This window comes from Zootoca vivipara, chromosome 16, assembly GCF_963506605.1.
Source record: "Zootoca vivipara chromosome 16, rZooViv1.1, whole genome shotgun sequence".
NCBI classification, from domain to species: Eukaryota; Metazoa; Chordata; class Lepidosauria; order Squamata; family Lacertidae; genus Zootoca; species Zootoca vivipara.
Window position 1 is genome coordinate 28584637 of NC_083291.1, and position 17545 is coordinate 28602181.

General features: G+C 41.9%; 1 protein-coding gene across 10 annotated transcripts in view; it reads left to right on the top strand.

The window, feature by feature from the left end:
• ADGRL3 (adhesion G protein-coupled receptor L3) overlaps positions 1-17545 on the top strand; it is a 504270-nt gene that overhangs the window by 443911 nt on the left and 42814 nt on the right. The window contains exon 23 of one of the 10 annotated variants that reach the window (XM_060268964.1): positions 14562-14692. The exons of 7 other annotated variants lie outside the window; for them this stretch is intronic. In XM_060268964.1, coding sequence (XP_060124947.1) covers positions 14562-14692 — 131 coding nt within the window. Of the gene's footprint in view, positions 1-10595; positions 17135-17545 lie in introns of those variants that run through there. 2 more of the 10 variants (XM_060268957.1, XM_060268962.1) reach the window with 2 other exon arrangements.

Below are 17545 nucleotides of genomic sequence, written 5' to 3' on the forward strand. Positions count from 1 at the left end.
AAACCACTCTTCCTCCACCAACCTTAAGCATATTTAACATTAAGAGTTTGCTGTTAACTAATATTTGAAATTGGTTTCAGATTCCTGGTAATTTAATGTTGATGCCCCATAATCCTCAGCTATGGTTAAATATTTATTTCATTCATTCTAAAATGTTGCATCCCAGAAACCAGTCTCAGATTGATGATGCTTGTGATAACTCCCAGCAATTAAAATATCAAATACCAAAAATAACACAGCACAGCCATGAACAAAACAAGAACAAAATGAAACTGATCAGGCCGGTGTGTGGCAGGCTGAGGAGCTTTGTGCTTGGGAGAGGAGAGGACAGAGGCAATCCCACCCCATTTCTACTTCCCTTGCCAAGGTGCAGACTACTTTCATCTGTTTTTGTTTTTCACATATTTTAATTCAATTTTATAACGACAGACAGATTGCAGAAAAAGAAATAGAAGCTAGGTTGTCACAACTGTCAGTAAGGAAATACAGTATGCAGCTTTGTAATAATAAAACATACCAAGAGGAACATACATATACCAAGTGTGGTCTATAGTATTTGCATAGGAGTCCATGGTCCAAAACAAAACAATTACAATTTGTTTTTATTTCAAAAAAGTAGTTAGCAAACTTAAGCTATAATAAATCCAGACGTTCACATTCACCTGTGGTCCCTGTTGCTCCTGAGCCACTTTGTTTGTATATGAAATAAAATTAAACCACATAGCAAAGCATTGATCTCGAGGGCTTTGGCTGCTGGGCACTTTTAACTTATCACTGGTGAGGTATCACTGTACAGTCGTACCTTGGTTTTCGAACAGCTTCGTTGACGAACAAATCGGCTCCTAAACACCGCAAACCCGGAAGTGACTGTTCCGGTTTGCAAACTATTTTTGGAAGCCGAACATCTCACGGGGCTTCTGGGGCTTCTGATTGGCTGCTGGAGCTTCCTGCAGCCAATCAGAAGCCATGCTTTGGTTTCCGAACATTTTGGAAGTCAAACAGACTTCCGCAATGGATTCCATTCGACTTCCAAGGTACGACTGTACTGGTAGCTTTCACAAAAGCAACTGCTGCTCATGGTGTGCACTGTATAGAATACAATGCTGTATCTCCCTTATTTATCACAGCATTCCATGTGACATGCCGTGAACCGCAATAAAGAGTGGGAGGGTCTTTAGTCGTGTGTACGGCATAGACTTTCTTGTTTTTTTATTCAAATACATGCATGCATACACACCTTCTCATCTCTGTAGACAAGTTAATACAAGTTAATGGTGCAATCCCACCAGTAAGAGGCTGGATCTAAATGAAATACTCTGTAGTGGAATCTATTCCCCCACCAGCAGGAACCCTGTTATCCCCAACGGTCCCTGGTAAAGATGGGCTTCTCCCTCCGCCAGCCGTTTTGGGGATATCTAGCCAATCTCCCCACCCCCAATGTGAATTAATGAATAGATCATTCTCCTTTTCTCTTGCATGGAAGGGGAGAGAAAAATAAAGCGTTCACTGGCTGCTGGTGGTGGGGAAATCACACCAAAAAAAAACCATAGACAATAATGCTCTGAGCCGAAGGATCCCTGTTGGGAGGCACAACCTTTTCATGCTCAGTAAGAGCCTGGGTTGGGCTGGGCTGGGGACCTGTGCTTCTGAGAGAAGGGCCTTAAGTTGGGAACATCACGATCATAGTCATACCCCTCCTTGCCTGGAAAGTGAAGTTTTGGGGAAACGGCACGTGTGTGTGGACGTACAAAGGTGTGCATTGAGAAGTAGCCTTAAAAAACACACAAAAGAAACGCTGTCCTGCAAGGTCAAAGCCACTCGCACTGGAAACAGTAATAAAATAGTAGGTGGCTGGTTCATATGGAAATTGACAGTGTAGGAGCCATAACACAATAAGTAAAGAAGTGGCAAGGCTGCAACAGGTTGGGGAATGTATGGCATGTAAATCACGGGGAAGTAAACTATTGGGGGGGGGGCGAGGAGAGAGAATGCTAATGTGATCGGACCCAAGCTTTTCTGAAAACTCTCAATCCCTAATATTAATTAATATTTAAATCTCCCTTTACATGAGCTGTGGCCTTTTTTAAAATGAGACAGACATTTTTTAGATATAAATCCCCCATGCTTTCGGTAATTTTTTCTTCAGAACTGAACAGGTCAGAAAAGTTATTTGACTGTGCCCACACATTTCTCTTCACTGTGCACTTACTGGGTTTCCAGTGCTTGGATTTTATTCATCAAAAATGCACATGTACCCTTGGTTTGGAAATACTATAGTTTCATAGAATCATAGAATTGTAGAGTTGGAAGGGATCCCGTGGGTCATCTAGTCCAGCCCCTGCAAATCAGGAAACTCAGCTAAAACATCCAGTTTGATGCAGTTGTTTCTCAACTCAGCTTCACACTGATTGGTCCTTAAGCCAGTCCAAGGTGTCTCCAATAAAGATGTGTGAACACCTTTTCATGGGGTAAAGACATTCCTGCCCTATCCACTCCCCTTGGTGTGCACACAAACAGAAACTGATCTGATACTAATTAAGATATGTTGATGTGAACAGCTGGGGGGCAGGGAAGCAATATGAAGCACACTAGCAAAAAACAACTTCAGGCTTATCCTGACTTAACTGGTGGTGATATGAACACACATTTCGTCTGAAGGAAACACAAACTCTAAACCTTCTTCTCTTTTTCGTTTCTAAACTGAAATATCTCCACCAATAGCATTTTGATTAATTATTATTCTCTCACGAGAGAAAAGTGTTTTTTTAAAAACAAAAAAACCAACTATGACTGTCTCACTGTAGCCCCAATCTTGATCAGGCCCACCTACAATTGGAAATTGGCAATACCAACCTTGGATGTATAAATATTTGACTAAATATTTAAAGTATTTTATGTGATCTGCAAAGACATAATCTGAAACTTAAACAGGAAAATGGAATAGAGTGTTATGGCAACTGTATTTATATATAATCAGTTTAATTTCAGTTTCATGTACATTCTCCCATAATGAGTCAAGCAAATTAATCTCAAATTCAAACAGTGGGAATCTGAGTCTGAAAGGAAATTAAAATTCATAACCTAATACCATGATTTCCATCCCAAGTGAAACCTGAGTGTTTTCGGAATGAGGTCTCCCATCACCTCTTCTCCTCTCCAAATATAATTAAGCTGTCGTTTGTGCTGCTGAAACAATATACACTGCAGCAAAGCTAACTTAGCAGGGATACCTGGAGGCAGGTAGGGGTGTGGGTGTGTGGGTATTTTTTTTAGGCAGGCTTTAAAATTATCCACTGATGAAGGCATATTTTCAAACTTCAGTCTCAAAATTTACATTTCGTCACTCTGCTTCTACCTAAAAACATGGGGAGCTGTTAATCTACATGCTTTTTTGTTTAAAAGAGTGCTGTTTTTGTAAGGTTTAATTAGGAGTTGGTCTTTAATTTCTCTCTGCATCTCATGCTGATGTATCCCATGACATTTGATACAGCCAGGGTGATGCTGAAAGGTTTTTCTCTGTGATGGTGCCATCTCTTTGAACATTCCAATGATTAGCTTGCTGGGGGCTTTCAGAAAAGCTAGAAAAATATTTATTTAGGAGGGCCTTCACCCTGATAAATGTCATTTTACTGGGACGTGATCCAATTAAAGTGAAGGACATGTTCTGGAACGATAGCTTTTAAATATATAAAAGAAATGTGCTAATTAGGCGAGCTGTGTTGAGATTTTTAGATTTTAAACCGATTTGTTTTAATTATGGTATTGTTACAAGCCCCTCACTTCCCAGTATTATAGGGTTTCTTTTACAGAAGAGCGCGCAGGACTGTTGTGCTATCTTTGTAGCGTTTTCTTTATTTGGAAATAAAATATACCAAGAGAGTATAGTGGGAGCAAACCGTCCTCCTATAGAAGATCCCCAGGCAGCAATTTCTGCAGCCCTTTCAAGGGCTTTCTAGTTTACTCAAGAAACTCTTGGTTGTCTTTCATGCTGTATGAAAATTGCCAATGAGAAGTTTATGCCTTTTATCACACCCATTTTGACATGCTCCTTTGCAGAGGGTTGGCTTATGGGTCACTGCTTAGCTACTTCTTCTGTAGAGAGTTGGGCATGGATGGGAATCAGAGCCGAGCAACACTCAGCCCGAATGGATATAAATACCATTGAGCAGGATGCAGAAGTTCCCAGCAACCTGGTTTCTCCACACTCTCCCAGCTGCTGTGTAAATCACAGAAATAGCAAAAGCAGCAGCAAGAGGAAGAAAGGCAGGGCAAAATATCTGGCTAGAAGTAGCTTATTGTATCCAGCAGAGTAAGCCCAGTGATATGCTATGGCGTCTCTCTGGAGACAAGGGTGTACTGTCTCAGGAACCTGGAAAGATTGCAATGTAAAGAGCAATCGGAAGACTGCAGGAGGTTCTTAAAGACTCTAGAGGGCACTCCAGTCCAAGAAATAAGGCAAAAAGTACTTGGGTGGGTTGAAAGCATCACTATAAAAATTGTGTTAAAAGCAACTTGTCACCAGTGGAGGAAGCCAGGCTTCTTGTTCTGTAAACAATACCAGATATTCTGAAACCTTATCTATCTCACTCCACTCGGCAGTGTGCTCTGAGGGTAGCAGAAGCAGTGGCATTTCACAACTGTAAGCCGTTTTGTTCACTCCTCCTGCAAAAAAAGAAGAAAAAGTGGTGCATAAATCTACCTGCAGGGTTTGAGCCAGAGAGTAGCATTGGGTAAACGCAGGGTGCTCGGCGCTATGACAGTTCTGCTTTCGGGTGCCACATGGTTTATTTTGTCCCTAATGCCATTTAATGCAGGTGGCGCTGTGGTCTAAACCACCGAGCCTCTTGGGCTTGCCAATCAGAAGGTCAGTGGTTTGAATCCACGCGACGGGGTGAGCTCCCGTTGCTCTGTCTCAGCTCCTACCAACCTAGCAGTTCAAAAGCACACCAAAAAGTGCAAGTAGATAAATAGGCACTGCTGCAGCAGGAAGGTAAACAGTGTTTCCATGCACTCTGGTTTCCGTCATGGTGTTCCGTTGCGCCAGAAGCGGTTTAGTCAACCTGGCCACATGACCCAGAAAGCTGTCTGTGGACAAATGCCAGCTTCCTCGGCCTGAAAGCAAGATGAGCGCCACAAGCCCAGCCCCCTTGGCTGGACATAACCATCAAGGGTTCCTTTACCTTTAACATCTATATAAAGCCTTTGGGAGCAGTCATCAGTAGATTTAAGGCAAGGTGTCATTGATTTGCTGCTCTGTTTCGGGTCTGTCATGTCCAAAACAGAGCCTGGATATAGTGGTAGGATGGATGAAGGCCAATAAACTGAAGTTGAATCCTGAAAAGACAATAGCCCCTGTGAGTGATCAATTCTCAGATCTGAAGGTTGGGGTGTTAACCTATTCTGGAAGTGGTTACACCATAGCTGCCAAGTTATCCCCCTTTTTAAGGGAAATTCCCTTATGCTGAATAAGCTTCCTCGTGAGAAAAGGGAAAACTTGGCAGCTATGGGTTACACTTCCTCTGAAGGAACAGGTATGCAGTCTGAGGGATGCTCCTAGATTTGTCACTGTCACTGCAGGCCCAAGCAACATCACCAGCAGGGAATACCTATTGCCCGCTTCAGTTGGTTTGTCAGTAGTGATCATTCCTGGATGGGGATAGTTTGGATAGTGATTCATGCACTGGTAACCTCAAGACTGGATTACTATAAAATACTTTACATGGAGCTGCCCTTAAGGTTTGTTTGGAAGCTGCAGCTTGCTGCAAAATGCAGGTACTAGGTTGATCAATGCGGCTTCCTACCATGTGCCTCTTCTGAAAGAGCTGCACTGGCCACCATTTTAGCTGCTGATCCAAGTTCAAGATTTTACTCCTGGTTGACAAAGTTATTTAAAGCTCATAACCAGTCATTCCCAATATAGACCAACCTGATTGCTCCCATCTGTGAAGGAAGCCCTATTAACACTGCCACAACCTGTAGACATCTTACCATGGTGCAGAGAAGGGCTTTCTCTCTGATGGCACCTACCATGAGGAACAATCTCCCTGCATGTGGTTGTTTCCACCAACAATTGAAAATGTATCTGTTTACCCCAGGCATTTCTCTAACCATTAATACCAATTCCAGGTGTTTCTGCATACAATGGTTGATGTTTCAACTTGGTTTTATCGACCTGGTTGTAGGGCTATAACTTGTTTCATTTGTTTGTGAAAAGCCTTGGTTGTGTTTCTTTCAATGAAAGACAGTGTATAGACTCAATTAATTAATAATATCCATTGACAATTTGGGCTGTGATCCTGTGCTCAGTTCCATAGGCTTCACTCTACTAACCACAAGCCAACAAAAGAGTTAAGTGTAAAGAGTTTTAACTCTGTTGGGCTGTGACCATCCTTAGTTAGGTGACTCCACAGAACAGCCATGGATTGGTTAAATTCTTTGAGTACTGAATATTATGAATTAATCTACCCTCCTATTCCAGAACTGTGTTTCCTGCAAGGCTTCTTCCTCCCCTAAAATCATGGCTCTTATCACCCATCTCCCCACTTTGGCAGCAGTGGGGTGTGGTAGAGGCAGCAGAGAAGGACAAGGCAGGGGGCACCATTTTCTGTTTTGCCTCATGCGTCAAAACATCCCAGGCCGGCCCTGCTGGAGTGGCACAATGGGCATTTCTCCATATCGTGATTTGATAGTGAACTAGCCTTAAAGGAAAATAAAGAGCTGCACTCGTGGGGTAGCAAGTCTTCCGGTTTTCCTGTTTTGGGAAAATGAGCAATGCAGTGCTGCAAGAATGGGGTTGGTTTCTTTAGCATTGTGTGTTCTGCACACCACTCAGACCACTCAGATAATGGGGTGAGGGGTTTCCCACAAGTTCACCTTCTCCCCAAATAAGTGGTAGTTCTTTCTGAAGACCTTACAACATGATCATTTAGTGTTATTTGAGATGTAGGCTGTGGTGTCGCACCCAATCAATCTGCGGCTGAGTTACAATTCTGTTGCTGAACCTTTCAATAGGTTCATCGATAGGCATGTAACCCCTTGCTTTGATGTTCTCAACAACATCATCCAGGAGCTTTTACTCCATATATGGTAAAAGATGAAACACCAGCTGAAGAAAATTAGTGTCTATATCACAGACACAAATGTTTTGAACTTGCTCTCAATAACATGTAACACCAATCTTGTGTTTGCCTCAGGTTTTACACCAGTTTTCCTATTAGATGCCAGCAGCAACAATTTTATTATGACTTGGTGTTGGAAAGGAGTTCCTTAGGAGGGCGGGGGTGGGACCTTTTAAGATAAGCCTTATTTTATCAGCCATGAAAGTTGGCCTCATTCAGCATCAGTTCATAAAGGCAGTGACCTGCCTTGTGGGATAAGCACACCAAATCCCATGGGCGTACCCAGGATCAAAACTAGGGGGGGGGGCAAGGGGAGGGGCCAAGGCACGGAAGGGGAGGGGCCACAAAGTGGGCGGGAACAGCGAACTCGCACTCCGTCGGGCTGTGCCCCTCCCTAGAAGCAGGGCTGGTGGGCGGAGGCGGAGCCCAGCCCAGCGGAGCGCGAGTTCAGCGTTCCCGCCCGCCGCGCCGCGCTCTCTGGTTCCCCGCCGCGCTTGGCCTTGCCAGAGGGCGCGACGGGGAGCTGGAGGGAGGGCGCAGCGCGGCGGGCGAGAACGGCGAACTGGCGCTCCGCCGGGCTGTGCCCCTCCCTAGCAGCAGGGCTGGTGGGCGGAGGCGGAGCCCAGCCCAGCGGAGCGCGAGTTTGGCGTTCCTGCCCACCACGCCGCACTCCCTGGTTCCCCGCCACGCTTGGCCTTGCCTGAGGGCGCGCCGGGGAGCTGGAGGGAGGGTGCGGCGCGGTGCGGTGCGGCGGGAATGGCGAACTCGCGCTCCGCCGGGCTGTGCTCCGCCTCTGCCCACCAGCTCTGCTTCTAGAGTAGGGCAGCTGCCCTAACTTGCCGCATGGTGGGTACGCCCTTGCCAAATCCTTTTATGTTTCGGCTTGATGTGTAGAGTTTAGCCTTGCCCAGTGCTTCCATGTCTATTTCTTCCATAGAGGAGTTCCTGTGCAACACTTAACATTTAGCACTGAACATTTATTTTCTTTGGCTTCAGATATATCATCCTCCAGAGCAGCCTGGCCACCATATAGAAGTCTCAAGAACATGTAGATCAGGGAACCAGGCCTCTCTTTCCAAACCCTGGGTTTCCCCCCAGGCCACAGATCGCTCTCCAGTCCTGCTAAATGCCTAGCTGGAATGTCATTGAAGTGTAACAATGCGTTGGTTGCCTAGATGGGGGGGGGGGCAGAATGTAGAAACTTGTGATTTCTGCATGGCTGGAATATAACCTACTGTACAAAAGTAAGAATCACATCCATTTTTGCCTTTGCCCCTTTTATGCCTCTCACCTCCCCCCTCCCCCAATGATATGCTGCCCCCAGAAGGTTGCCCACAACGGAATGTCTTGGATGCACTTTATGGCATCCTCTTTACTCCATACAGTTAATCCTTTATTTATGGAGGTGCCATTGTATTGCTACATCTTTTTAGAGCTGCATGAACTGGAGATGTAAGCATGTCATCCTGGTAACGTGCGTTTTAGGGAATAGTTAAAACTTTGTCTGTTGTTTCTGTATGGCCATAGTTCTCTAGAATCTCTTCTTGATTCTCTGAGGGGCATCTTGCAAGAAACCGAATGGAATGGAATGGAATGTGTAAAGCAAGCAAAGGCTGAAGCTTTTCGGTGAATGTTTCCCTTCTGCTGTAAGACTGTGACAGTAGAAGAGTCCTTGGTGTTACAATAGCACCGCCAAACATTCAGCCAGAATACTTGACCTTCTCAGCCACTATATACAATTTGTTATGAAGCAACTCTGTAGGAATTGAGACTTTCTTTTCCTTGGTGGCAGTTCTGATAAACTTCCTTTGACATGTCAAGTTACATTTAGCTTCAGGTGCTATTAAATCAGTCACTTCAGGCAAACAGAGACATTAGCTTTGTGGTCAAGAGATTTTAGGCATTTCTTATGGACACCATGGCAGAAGATGTGTAAACTCCAATTACCGTAACTGGTTTCACCTCCACTGACTACCCACAAAGGATGCAAAACTAAAATATCAAGTTTAAGACTATGAGGGCAGTACAAGCTCTATCTAGGTCAAACTATATCACTGCTTAGATCAGTGATAGATTATTTAAAATCATGTTTCAATCTAGGCATATTAATCCATATGGCTCGGTTCCTTCAAAAGTACAATAATAAGTGATAGCCTAATTTATAAGGTCAGGATATGTAATTGTACCGAATGTGAGTCGCTGTGTAGTGACCCCTAGAAATATGTTGTTGAAATTGTTTTCTTCCTTGCATTGTTCTCCTTTTGGTTTGTATTTGCAAAATAAAAATAAAAATTATTTTTTAAAAAGTTCAGAAAGACTTTTTCCAGTATAAAGATATTTTGATGCGTAATATTCTTATTGCAGATTAAAAGGAAATTACAAGGTTTGAATCTTCCATGGTTTGACTGTGTTCAAATGCATTATTCATTGAACATCTAAGCTCTAATGTGCAACTAAGTGTGCAATCTTAGGTATGTCTATGCAGAAGTAACCCCCACTGAGTTCAGTGGTGCTTACTAACCAGGTACACGTGTATAGGATTGCACCATAAGAGAAGAATCAGCTTCCAAAAATATTTATGACTATTAAGAATGACTTGCTATCTTCGATGTATAAGTTACTTTTAAAATACTGGTCTAAACCAAAGCAAGTAAAACACTTGATTGTCAGCTGCATCCAAAATATAGCAGATAATATATCTTGGAAGATCTGGGAAAATAAAGTACTGTATATAAATCATCTTCAGCAATCAGAGGGAAAGGCTTTGCAGTAACAGCAAGGTGGTATAAGACCCTAGTATTAATAAATAAGTTTAATAATTATTATTCTATAATCTCTTGGAAATATTGAGGGAGCAGAGGAGGAACTTTTGATATATAGTGGGAAAGTCCCGTAGCCAAAAAAAAAGTGTTCTGGAAAATAATTCATATATTATTAGGAAAGATCACAGAATAGCCTCTTCCACTAGATCCATTGCTTTCTCCTGAATTACACTGTTTATTCAATTAAACATTTAAAATGGTCACTACAGCCAAAATCTTGCTTGCAAACATGAGCGATTATCAGCAATGTACGTAAATGAGTTAAGCTATGGGACCCCACACCTATGACCAAACTAGCAAATTATGTATAAGGATCAAAGAAAAAACAATGGTGGGATATATTTATATCCCGATGGGGATTCCAATCTCCCCCTCCATTCTATCAATTGACGAGTGGAGAGAAGGGGATAACCTTTTCCTAGGTGATCTGCACAGATCATCTGGGGAGGGGCAAGCTGTGTGCCTATGTGTGTGTGTCTGCTTGTGTGTGCCTTGTGTGCCTAACTCGCATATTGACCTTGATGGTTTGTCACTCCGACTGAGACTCTTTTGTCAGCTGGGGTTCCCCGTTGCTCACAGAGGCGGTGGTTGCAGCTAGGGAAGTTGACTCTCCGGAAACACAGCCTGACTTCAACTCTTGTCCATGTATCTTCAGTTCAAGAGCTTTTCCCAGAGGAGTTACTAATGCTCCGCACAGCGCCTGGTAGAGCTTGTCCACTTACTCCACTGCTACATCAAAGCTGGGACATCAGAAGACAGAAGCCATGGAAAAGCGGGGAACACCAGGAGTGGGCAGAAAAGCATGAAATGGAACCCACAGAAAAAGAGCTATGAGGAAGTGACATTCAGGGAGCCATATAGACTCTTTGCCCTGACCTGTTCGTTATTTGCATTAACCACTACTAGGCAATCCAGTGAGGTAATGGGCAAACCAATAAAGTCAATCTCAAACACTTACCTGTGGGGGATCTCCTTCTTTCCTGTTGCAAGTTACGGATGTCAGGTGGTTTGACGTCCCCAGTGAGTTAATGACACACGGCAAGTCCTTATTTTCTAGTAGCTGTCCCAAATCATTGTGTCTCCTGATCTTTTTGTGTTACATGCAACTGTGCATTAGAGTTCTTCGGGTTTCCTCATCCAACCACAGACCCTTAAGTGTCAATCATCGTTGATAGAATTGTGGCCATCCTATTTGACCTCAAAGTTGGTGCTTTCTCTCTTTTATTCCGGGGGTTTGAGTGATGATGAAGACTCTGACCGTGACTAGGGGTAGCACAGACTCCCCAATTGTGACTGTTGGTCGTTAAACTATTCTGCTTCTAGATAGGGTCATGGCAGGAAGAAAGGTCTATGGAAAAGGAGAAGGCCTGGACTAAGATGGAAGCTGATATGGGGGAATAGAGGAGCCTAGAAAAAAGAGGATTTGTCAGGTAGGTCTTGAGTAATAAGAGGAGAGTGAAAGAGACACAAAAATTGGGGTTGCCCAGTGCCTGGATAAGTTGGAGAAGGCATATTGATTCATAATACCCTGACAAATCTTTGACTGTAAACCTAGGATCCAAAAACTGCCATAGCACCGGGGTAGCCAACATAGTCTCTCCATATTTTGTTTGACTCCATCTTCCATCATCCCCTGCCAGCATGGCTAATGGCAGTTGTAGTCTTACATCATTTGGAGATCACCGCATTGCCTACCTGTGTGCTATAGCTACCCATTCTAATCCCTCCTTCCCAGCAAGAACTCTGTCACCACTATCAGAGGGAAAGCAAAGGAAAACCTGGCCCCAGATACTGACCTAGTTCACGTCCAAATGTGAACACACACAACAAGTTCAACTGCCATCTGTTTCCTCTTAATCACAGCCTGCATGAGCTGTTTCACTAGTCTTCATAAAATGCTTAGGCAGAACAATGCATGTTTTCACATTTTTTAGTGTAACATTTAAAGCATTCTGTAAAGTTGTTCAGAGTGTTGGGGATGAAGCGGAACATAAAATAAATAAGTGGTTGTAACTTGGATGGTAAGAAGGTGACTGACTTGCAGCTCTTGGCCTTTCTCACTGCATATTCCACATTACAGCTCTTTGAACCTTGTCTGCTAAGCATATAAACCACTAGGGGCATTCTTAGGCCCAGCATTGATTGACAGGACATTTTTGATATAATTTTTTCATTTTCTATCCCAATACTCCTTCCTAAACTCTTTCTTGAGAGTTACGGATTTGCTTTTTGTTATTTTTCAACCAGTTAGTATAGAGAAAATGAAGCCAAAACCACAACTACTCCTATCATTTTTGGAGCATCCTCGCTTTATGGACTTGTGATAAATATACACAATTTAGATACTAGAAAAGTAGAGGAAATTGCAGAATACAGAATCTTACTGAGGAAAAATTGGAGCTGCTCTTCCCTAGCTTAAAAGTTACTGTAGCTGGTTTTAAAGAACTCAAGCCCGGTTTTTTTAATGACTCCTTTGAGCAAGGAGGGTCTGCCCCCATTCTCTTACTCTCTACAAGAAGGTGAACAAGGCAGAGTCTCCAAAGGAACAAGGGTGCAGCTAAAATTCTCTTGAAAATGGCAGATGACTGACGCTAGCTTGGGAAGTGGATCTAGAGACACGATTAACAGAGACTGAGTGGAACTCCTATGTAGTTAAGCTTCACCTGAAAACTATTTCGGCGAGAACCTGGGAGGTCATGTTAAAGTTGATACACACATGCATCTTACTCCTGTTGAGTGGGAATGTCTCTGTTGTGCTCAAGGTGATGATAGGTACAGAGGTCATTGATTCACCTGGGGTGGGAATGTGATAAAAAAATTTTTAATGGAATATGATTTTGACTACCATTGGCGACATTGTTCAACAGGCAGTTCAGCAAGATCCTCTCTTGGTGTTATTATTTTTAGAGAACAACAAACAGGTTGTTCAAAAAGAATTTATAGTACAGCTATTAATTGTGGCTTATGTATCACTAGATATGGCAAAAAGCTGTAGCAGAAAAATTAACACAACAGCGTAGATTAGCTGAGAGATTAAACAAGATACATATATGGATGGATGTTTTCCTTTTTCCTTTCCCTTTTCAATTTGCATTAAGTCTCACATGGGAGCCTGCTGTGTCGTTTGGTATCAACAGTATCTAATCCTATCAGTTATACACCAATTTGTGTTAACAACATAAGGATGATATCAGGCAGAAACCGCTTTTCTGCAGTTCTTAGCTGGTACAATAATATGCATGCTTTAGAAACTATCACTGAGCTCTGTGGGCCTGTTGTGTCACAAGGCCCTTTCCCCCATGGAGCGCTGACCCTTAGCAAGCCCCATCTGATTGTTCGCCCATTCCTCTTTCTTTCTTTCTTTCTCTTTTTCTCTCCGAAATGTTTTGAGTTTCTGTCTTAGGGCAGAATCTAACTGGGCATTATGCTATGCAAGCCCCATCAGAATGAATAAAGGCTCTATCAGATCACAGTAGTTGGTGATTGGACTGTGTCTTTAGGTAATTGTTGCAAATGTCCCTGTATTATTGTTGTGGGTACCAACACAGGAAAAATACTCCTCTTTCATTATCACAGTTTTTCAGCAATTCTTTCCTAGTCTTTTTATATCACTCCTTGCTGCCCAGACATAGAAAAAAATGATGTTCTTGAGAAACTATATTCTCTCCATCTCTGTCTGGAAATCCTCTCCAGAATTTTTTACTATCCCTATGGGACCTGTGGCTGCTTTCAGCAGGATCCTTATTTCTGTACTCCCCTTGTTCATATCAATCTTCTTTTAACACTAGTTTGTATAAACCAATTTTCCTTTGCTATTCTTGGTCTTTGTGAATTACACTACCGGTATAAAGAACTTCCGTACTAGTGGACTTTATGTCAAGGGTCTAGATCTCCTCACCCCAACCTAACATTCTGACACGGCAAATGAGCATTGATTTGGCCACTTGTGTTTGTAAAAAACAAGGAACTGTAAATGGGAAGGGGCTACCATAATATCTGAGTATTGACTCCCAGCATTGTATACATCTGAATTTTACATTCTGTCATTACAAAGTGCTTTCTAAGGGTACATCCTGTCCCAGGGGTGACCCCCCTCTTGTAAAAGTAAAAATGAATCATGTCACATTACTTTATATATAGACATATTATTTGCTGCATTGTCAGTAAACTGTTCCAAAAATGAATAAAGAGCAGTCCGTATTGGGAGTGTAGCAGCGGAGCCCAAAATCTGGAGGAAACTCATGACTCACGTTAGTGGGTGTTAAATGTGCCATTTTATTTTAAGTTATGCCCATTATATTTGTTTGGCCTTTTCTTTAGAGTGATCATCTTCTTTTTTTATGTGGCAAACATGTTGAGTGTCTCTTCCATTTATACTCTGAGCAGTTTGTTGGGGACATCCTGAATGGTTGGTTTAGCATCCCTTCCATCCTTTTTTGTTTGCATTCTCAGTGACATCTGTGCTTTGGTGGCATTTAGCTTCCCATTCGAAGTAGCTGGCTGCTTTTAATCAGGACTGTTGAAATTGTTGTCAGTCTGAATGTTTTCTTTTTTTAATCATATTTGCCTGATTGACCTTTTTTTGCTTTTTTTTCTCTGTCTTTCTATTGGGCTGCTCCAGGAGCCATGGCTAACCATCTTATAACCAATGCTCTCCTTCGTCCTCATGGCACTAACAACCCTTATAACACATTGCTCGGGGAATCGGCCGTCTATAACAACCCTTCTATCAGCATGTACAACACACCAGGTGTGGTGGAGTTTCTCTCATTTTTCTAGTGAGAGTCCCATTTTATGTGGCTTTTATAGGCACATTTTTTCTTTCTTTCTTTTTCTTTTCTCCCCTTTATTTTTGAGCACAAATAATTATTTCCCCACCCATTTCAGAACATTTTCCCATTTTTCCCAGGCTTTTTTTTCTTGAAAGGATCTACATTAATTTTGAATGACACCCATCAGTCAGATCTATTCAGACGTGTATGACGTTTTGTTTTAATATTTTCAGTGTTGTGTTTGGTCACTTGTATCCATTTATCTCTTGTATATCTGTTTGTCAAACATTCATTTGAGAAACAGGAGCACTGTCCAAGGTAAGTGATATCAAAATAGCCTTTTAATGCTTAAAACGGCAAAGCTATTGTTGAGTTTTGAAATTCAGAGCAGGATTGGGCTAGTAAAGAATATACCCCCAACTACTGTTTAAAAACAACAGCAGTAGTAGCAGTTAGTTATTTAGCAGTAGTAATAAAAGCCCCAGGCCAACTACTTGGTTGGTTTAATCCTCATTGAAATAAGTGAGACTTACTGTAGTCACAACAAATTTGTTCTGCTGGTTTTAATAGGACTTACCGGTAAGTGCAGTCATCTTTATTAGGACTGAAGTCACAGCGTATCATTCCAGATGGGTCAGGTAGAATTCTGCAATCAAAGAAATTGGCATAAGAATGCAAAGATCTTACCAGTAAAGCCAGGGAAGTTTGTCTGACATGACTATCTGAGATTTTGGCCATGACAATCTCTTTACACAAAGATAATACAGGTGTAAACAGCACCTCTTTGGGTTATATAGCCTTCTAATATGAAATGCTGAATGGTCTTATTAGCCTTTCATTCCTAGAGGTGAAATTTTATTTGACATTCTACTTCTTTTGAAAAAAAATTCATATAGCACTTTTTATTTAAATAAACAATACATTTAGTTACATTAAAATGCTAATATAGCACATAAACAGCACATCATAAACAGTGAAATTTCCCCCTCTTAATATAAATCATTAATCATTTCAAAATTTACCTTTTAGTCTCAAAAAGTAACTTTCCATACTGGATAATAATATTGAGAATTCGGTATCTCCCATAAAACTGTAAGAAATAAAAATTCATTTCTGATGCACAAATGTTCTCTGGTGGCTATGGCAAGATACAATTTTTTAGATTATTAGGCGTTATGGGTGGGAACCAAGCTAAGTTAGTTACACAGATTTCACAGCCAAGCTCAAGTCTTGACTATCTCATCCCATTGACTTCATAGGGACCTGCATTCAACTTAGCCTGGCTCCAGCCCTTTGACAAGATCTTTCATTTCAAATATCAGTATCTATGCCAGAGATTCCTCTACATTGATTCGCGCCATACTCCATTGATCTCATTGGCCATACTCTGTTTTTAACTGGAACACAAATTGTAAATAAAAACAGCACACGGTCCCTGGAAACGAAGTGAACAGTGTTACTGTTGGTTCCATTTTTATCACTGATGAGAACTGTATACTTTTTGAACAAAGCAATTGCTTACCTTATGTCACATTGTTTCACACCCATCTACGGTATTTCATATGCAAATACATTTCAGTGCTACAGGAAAATGGAAGTCTATGCTAACTATTGGCATTTGCTGGCTTGCCTCAGTATGCTTTGCTGCTTTACCATGAACAGAGTCGAGGATTTTGTTAGTTTTTTATCATGTATAAAATGTTATCTGATAATGAGGTAAGAGTAGTGAGCCATTATACTTATTAGATATCACTGAAACCTGGCCCATACTAACCTGACTTGCAGCGTGACAAAACTCAGCTAAAAGTCTTTACACATTATCCCACGAGCCATCTTTCCTTTTGGGCTCTGTGGCCATGGATGAGCTGAATTACTCACAAAGCAGCTGTCAGGCTAGGCATCATGGCAGTTTATTTTGAATGATAGAACTGATAAAGTAATGAACCATGAGAAAACTGTGTAGGGTCTCAAGGGCACTGCTGCAGCCCAGATCAGCTTGGCATGACTCACACAATCATTTTCCGGCTTATTATCTGTAATCCATGCTGAGTTTTAGTCTACCCAAGTTGAATAGATTCATAAAACAGTAGTTATCTGAGAAGACGACCAGACCCTGATTTGTTCCATGGCCATTTGGGGATATGTGGGAGTATGAAATGCTCAGGCAATCACTTCACCACACATGTATCTAACAAAGTCTGTGGCAATATGAATTGGCCAAGAGGAGAAGTATTGTTTGCTAGAGGGGTGTGTGTGTGTGTGTGTGTGTATCTCAGTGGGTTATACCCAAAAACCATATGCATGTTCTCTCATTTTCCAGGTCTACATACTGAAATAAGTAGGTAGCCGTGTTGGTCTGGATCGAAGTAAAATAAAAAAATTCCTTCAGTAGCACCTTAAAGACCAACTAAGTTTTTATTTTGGTATGAGCTTTCGTGTGCATGCACACTTCTTCAGATACAGTGCCTGGAAACTTCCATTTCACTGTATCTGAAGAAGTGTGCATGCACACGAAAGCTCATACCAAAATAAAAACTTAGTTGGTCTTTAAGGTGCTACTGAAGGAATTTTTTTATTATACTGAAATAAGCATATTCTCTCCCCACCACCACCTCTATAAAGACCTCCTTCTCTTCCCTCACTGTTAGCCTGCGTGAAAGTTAAGCAGCAAGGTTAGACCAGAAAAAAGCATACTGGCTGCTAGAACAAGATGGATCACATCTTGTTTTCTATTCTTGTTTAATTAAAAGGACAGCCAATTTAAAAGATTAAAAAGCTGCTTCAACTATTTCTGTTAATTCTAACTGATGCAATCCAGTAAACTGCAGAAAGG